Source organism: Phoenix dactylifera, chromosome 1, assembly GCF_051530095.1.
Source record: "Phoenix dactylifera cultivar Ajwa chromosome 1, Ajwa_hap1_PhDact_Kaust_v1.1, whole genome shotgun sequence".
NCBI lineage: Eukaryota > Viridiplantae > Streptophyta > Magnoliopsida > Arecales > Arecaceae > Phoenix > Phoenix dactylifera.
The window spans coordinates 38,819,835-38,825,983 of NC_143190.1; the positions used below are offsets into that span (position 1 = coordinate 38,819,835).

At 42.9% G+C, this 6,149-nt stretch overlaps 1 protein-coding gene across 2 annotated transcripts; it reads left to right on the top strand.

Moving 5' to 3' along the window:
• Positions 1-1,340: 1,340 nt before the first annotated feature.
• On the top strand, positions 1,341-5,817 carry LOC103696323 (cysteine-rich receptor-like protein kinase 25). 2 transcript variants are annotated; one of them, XM_089930902.1, is made up of 7 exons: positions 1,341-2,481; positions 3,233-3,349; positions 3,442-3,569; positions 3,676-3,886; positions 4,491-4,728; positions 4,871-5,101; positions 5,175-5,304. In XM_089930902.1, exons 1-6 carry the CDS (start codon positions 1,647-1,649, stop codon positions 5,052-5,054), a joined length of 1,713 nt encoding a protein of 570 aa, XP_089787028.1. In that variant the 5' UTR covers positions 1,341-1,646; the 3' UTR covers positions 5,055-5,101; positions 5,175-5,304. The 2 variants fall into 2 exon arrangements, with proteins under 2 accessions (XP_089787028.1, XP_026656647.4); XM_026800846.4 differs by having other exon boundaries at positions 1,345-2,481; positions 4,871-5,021; positions 5,175-5,817.
• Positions 5,818-6,149: the final 332 nt, after the last annotated feature.

The window sequence follows — 6,149 nt, forward strand, 5'->3', positions numbered from 1 at the left end:
TTTACTCTTCTGAAGACATGCTTGGCAACACATGAAATGATATTTGCTTTAAATTTTCGGTATCAAGGAATGAATAGATATATGATACTCCGCCTTTGTAGAAATTCAAGATATGGCTGGTTTGGAGTCCCCTTCCTGAATAATATGATCCACCTATAAGGTACTTATTGCATATATAAGGCCCTCGTAGCGTACCCTCAATTCAAAGCTCTCGAGATAATAACTAGTGAGCACTCATTAGGATCGTTAAAGAGACATTTATTTCTGGCTAAATAGATATGATAATCAAGATAGTATAATGCAACTGACCTTTGGTCTCCATCTCTTCTATGATCTGTCCCCTTAATTAGTTGAAGAAAGGCCTCCAGATTTCATGGATGGAAGGAAATAGATAAGCAGCCGAACGACTGGCTTCAAATCTGTATTTCTTTAGGGCACCTAAAAGCACACGGTTAATGGTTTCTTCCACCTCCGTACATTGTTCCACACTCATTTCCAAAGTGAACATCTGCCATCCAAACCCACGCAGTGTCCCTCCATTTCCACCAAGGTTGGGCGCTCTGAAGAGGCCCGTTATGCCGAGTTCCAAAGGCTCGTATTTCCTACCTAATTCATCAAAGAAAAGACGAGGGAGAACATATTCAAAAAATAAAAGCCAAGGCCTTCCCCAAGCGGAGCTTCCGATATCGATCGATTAAGTCATTGTTTCTATAACAACCTAAGATCTCATTGAAAATGGCTAGTCAGAAGTTATTGTTTAGATTTCTTGATCCTGTATAAATACTCAAGATTTATTAAGCGAATAACCGATGTGGGACTAAACACACGTCCACACGGATCCTCACATACTTCCCCCGTTCAAGCTCTGACGTCCTCGTCAGGCTAAGAATTCAAATCCATTCAAATCTAATCACAAACACCACGATCGGTTCGTGGTCAATCCTAATGGATCCGTGCTGCAGTGTCCCATAGTCTAGATAAGTTATGGGCCGAATCTGCTATGATACTATTTGTAACAACTTAGGATCTCACCCAAAATGGCTAGTCAAAAGTTATTGTTTGGATTTCTTAATTCTGTATAAGTACCCAAGATCTACCCAGCGAAAAATCTATATGGAACTAAACATACATCTGTACGAATCTCCACAGTTTTGGCTTTGATTTTCTATGGACATGATCTAATACGCAGTTTCCATATTTTCACAAACTCTAAGCAAAATAGATTCTCTCAATCATAGTTCGTGTACCAATTCCGGAGCCGTTGATTCTTTTCCAAGCATGCAAGAAAATACAACATAATAATATGCAACACCACATCCAACTCCAACTTTTCTTCGAGCACATTCTCGCAGGCGTATCAAGCTCCCTCCGCAGACGTCACATCCAATGCGGAGCAAAGAAGCAGCGTGTCCAACCACGAAACCAATCTGCTGGCGATGGCCGAGAAAAATTATTCCCAAAATCTCATGCCAGAACAAAAAATATCCCGGAAGTCAGACAAATGTCAAAAAACTCACCGCCGCCACTCCCCTCAAATCATCGGGGTTTTCAACCCACCAATCACACCGGCCGCGTCCCGAATCAGAACATTGCAAACGGCGTCTCCGTTCCCACCCTAAACCTCCGCTTCCCACAATACTCCCTTCATGGCATCCATCTTGTTCCTATTCCCTCTGGTAATCCTCCATACCCTGGTTCTAGCTCCGACCAAAACTTATTCCCAGGATGACCCCATCCTCACCTACTGCGCCGGCGACAACTACACGGTCCCCAGCACCTTCTCCTCCAACCTCGAGCTCCTCCTCTCCAACCTCACCTCCTCCCCCCGCTACGCCGGCTACTTCTCCACCGCCACCGCCGGGGCCGCCTCCTCCGTACCCGCCTACGGCCTTGCGCAGTGCGAACCCGACGTCTCCGCCTCCGACTGCTCCACCTGCCTCAACCGCTCCGCCTCCGCCGCCGCCACCCGCTGCCCCCTTCGCAAGTCCTCCGCCATCCGCTTCGACCACTGCGTCCTCCGCTACTCCAACCAAAGCTTCTTCGGCCAGCTCGAAGTGGACCAACCCGCAATGACCCACAAGAGTAATAACGCGTCGGATCCGACGGTGTTCCATCGGCAGATGAGTGATCTGATGGATGAGATCGCGTCGCAGGCGGCGGCGATGCGATCGAAGTTTGCGGTGGGGATCACGAATTACTCCGGTGATGGGCTTATATCCGGGATGACACAGTGTACCCGTGATCTATCGGAGACGGATTGTTCCACGTGTCTGGATAAGGCGGTCGGGTTGTTGCCTTCCTGTTGCTACGGGCACATCGGAGGACGGGTCGTGATGGTAAGTTGTGCCGTGAGGTTTGAGATCATTCCCTTGTTCTCCCGGTTGTTGGTCCCTCCGTCGCCGCCGCCAGCCACACCTCCGCCGCCGCCGGGATCGAGTTCTTCACTGAATGGTGGCAATGGAACTGATACGACCGGTCATGGTAAGCATAGTTATCCCCCTAATGTAGAATGCCTCCTTCAGGAATGATGTAGATGGTAAGCATGGTTTCACAAAACGCTGAGTTCAATCAATTTGAGATGATGAATACCATAGTTAGATAGAGCTCATCGCAAGACTCTACATTTTTTTTCTGCATGGTTATTCCGAACTCTTGTTTGTTTGTTTGCTTGCTTTTTTGGGGGGTGGATGAAAGGAGCTTTTGTTTCTGGGGCATATCAATAAATTTAGTTCTTATAATGACTTGTTTCCCTCGGACCACATAGCATCTTGGTGTCTCATGCGGCTGTATTTTTTTTTTTTTTTTTTGTAAGTTTAAGTCATAGGTCTGGGAGAAATGTATTAATGCAGCTTTTGGAAACATGCAGCACAATAATTGCTATTTCTGTACACGATTCAACTTTGAATATCACTATCAAATGTACTAATTCCTGTCCTGCATATTGGTATGTTAGTGCTGCACTTGAGAGTTGCGGCATAAAACTTTTTTTTTTTTCTTTTTTTTTGGGGGGGGGGGTGAGCATAAAACTTCTCTTCAAGGCGCCTTAGTTTATAAACTTCAGAAGAAAACTTATTTATTGCTTGCTTCGATTTCTTGGAACGAAGATAGGTTGTTAAGCAATAAGTAATTTAAATTTTTGGTCTTCAGTGCGTATAGTAGGCGATTTGCAGTTTAATTTGGTCTTAGTTATATCTTCGTTCCTAAATAATTGCTAACTTTTCTTTTGGTGCAGGGAAAAGTCATAAGGCTGCAAAAGTAGTTCTAATTGTTGCCATCTCTGTCAGTCCTGTTGTTCTTTGCCACATCTGGATCCGCTTACGAAGAAGGGGAGTGTGTAGAAGAGTGCTCAGTAAGTTTTTGTTGGTGCATTATTGTTCTAAGAATTCCAATTCAAGACAAATAGGCTGCTTTTTTATGTAGTTGAGCTTGTTTTTTGAGTAGTTGATGGAGATGAGGAGTTCAGAAGTTCAGAATCATTATTATTTGATTTGGGCGCCCTTAGAGCTGCCACAGATAACTTCTCCAATGCAAATAAGCTGGGAGAAGGTGGTTTCGGACCGGTTTACAAGGTAATTATCTAGACTGAGGTCTCCAAGGTCACTCATAGAGTTGTGAACATTGTTATTAATTTGACGAACGGTAATTGCTTTCTTATGCCTTTTGAATCTTATCCAGGGGACTCTGCGGGACGGACAAGAAATAGCTGTGAAAAGGCTCTCAGGAAGTTCAAGGCAAGGACTAGTAGAGTTAAGAAATGAGATTGATCTGGTTGCCAAGCTTCAACATAGAAACCTTGTTAAGTTGTTGGGTTGTTGCCTCGAGGAACAAGAGAGGTTGCTTGTCTATGAGTACCTTCCAAATACAAGCCTTGACAAATTTTTATTTGGTATGCTCCATTTTCTACATTCATATTTTTCATAAAACCATTGCCATAATACTTCCTTGGTTTTAAGCAAATAAGAACATGATTAGGTTGTTACTTATATAACCTTGTTGTGATGAGTCGTCAACTGATAAACTGTATTCTTACTAGCCTATTACAACACTTGATACATGTTATTCCTCTTTAGGGTTACTTTATACTCTTTATTCAGTCTAATTTAAGTTTGCATTACCTTGAACGTACTTTGGTACTCAGGATTTTCTGTTTCAGCTGTTATCTTGCTTTGCATATGATTCTTGCATTATGGTTAGATGCGAATGCCAACGTTTTGCATAGCCTGATTTCTTCTATCTGGACTCCATTTATTAAGATGACTATCAATGATGGCATCATTTTTGCATGCTGCTAATTTTTAATTGTCTTCCTTGCTCTTTTTGGGTAAATGTTTATGATATATCATTCTTTTTTCTTTCGATTTAGGGACGGATAGGCCACCCGCAATACAACCGCTTGGTGTTACTAACATATTGTTGATCACATGGCCTAGCTGTACATGTTAGTCATTATGATATCAATTTAATTTATCAATCTTACTTGGATGAAATAGACCCTATTGGACGACAACAACTAGACTGGGGAAGGCGGTACAAAATTATTGAAGGGATTGGCCGAGGGCTTCTCTATCTTCATGAAGATTCTCGATTAAGGATCATTCATCGGGATCTAAAAGCAGGTAATATCTTGCTGGATGAGGACATGAATCCTAAAATTTCAGACTTCGGTCTTGCAAAGCTTTTCAGCGTAGATGAGACCCATGGAAGCACTAGTCGAATTGCTGGGACATAGTAAGTTTATATTTCTTTAATTTCCTTTTCCGAGTAATCGGTGGAAAGATGTCCAGTCCATTACTGCTTTGATATGCGACTTGAATCATAAGTATGTCCTTGTGGAGAAAAATCTAATATCTTCTCAATTTCTTTATGGTAGTGGGTATATGGCACCAGAATATGCCGTGCGTGGGCTCTTCTCCACCAAATCCGATGTTTTCAGTTATGGCGTACTAGTTTTGGAGATTGTGACCGGGCGGAGGAATAGTGGATTCCAGGGATCTGGGAATTCTTTAGACCTTCTTAGCTATGTAAGCATTCTTCAGATCTTCATGGCTATCTGACTTGCCCCTCCCCGCCAAAAAAAAAAGGAAAAGGAAAAAAAACATAGGTTGATCTACTGTTCTCAGTAGCCTCCTATCATGATAGCATTTTGAAATCCTCTAAACCTATTCTTTGAACAGGTCTGGCGACACTGGAATGAGGGAATGGCATCACAGGTGATCGACCGAAGTCTGGATAATCAGTATCAACTACGAGAAGTATTGAGGTGCATTCACATCGGGCTACTCTGCGTCCAAGGAGAGCCGGCGGTGAGACCCAGCATGGCGTCCATCTTTCTTATGCTCAGTAGTTACTCCATCACTCTTGCAGCTCCATCAGCACCTGCCTTCTTTATAAGTAGTGGTACGATCGGTGAGTCAGAGGTGATCGAGAGGGACATGAGGACTGGCTTATCAGCAGAAAAATCAAGACCGGTCTCAGCGAATGATGTCTCAATCACTGACATGGAACCGAGATAGTGGTTTGTGATCGATACACATCCGTGCAAGTTTGAATATTAGTTGATATTAATGATTTTTATGAACATTAGGATACCAATTTCTCTGTCAGCTGTGTTGTACGACAAATAGGAACTATTCTGGATATCATCTAGAGGATCGCATGATATTGGACGTCTAAGGGAACCTTATTGAGACGGTAGCTTGAAACTTGATTTGTTATCCACTGGGATGTAATAAATGAGGGACCATCCTTCTCCATTGGGAGTAATGTCTTACAAGCACTATATAGTTTGATGGGCAAACTAGATTATATTTGGATAAAGCCCCTGGTCTCTGTGTTCTAAAAATTGGACCATATTCTTTTGTTGATTTATCTAGACCACATTGTAAACTATCTGTATATAGAATCATAAATAGAACCACGAAGGGTTGCATACCTGGATCCATGGGAATGATCAATGCTTCGATTCTTTCTCCCTCTTGACCCCTATTCAAACATCCGGTGATGGAGACCGATTTTTGTGTTCACCTTATAGGCAGAGGGTGAGACCCCTTCGAATATCCTACTGTCAAGGATATCATGCTTCCACTTCTCTCGGAGACAGTTACGGTAATCATCCTGTAACTGACCACGTTGTGGTCATGTGGGTCAAA

What these genes read in the sequence shown, in the direction of transcription:
- LOC103696323 (XM_026800846.4), top strand. Translation starts at nt 1,647, where the DNA reads ATGGCATCCATCTTGTTCCTATTCCCTCTGGTAATCCTCCATACCCTG. An exon ending in AACTGATACGACCGGTCATG is followed by an intron (nt 2,482 to 3,232) that starts GTAAGCATAGTT and finishes CTTTTGGTGCAG; the next exon opens with GGAAAAGTCATAAGGCTGCA. An exon ending in CTTTAGACCTTCTTAGCTAT is followed by an intron (nt 5,022 to 5,174) that starts GTAAGCATTCTT and finishes TTCTTTGAACAG; the next exon opens with GTCTGGCGACACTGGAATGA.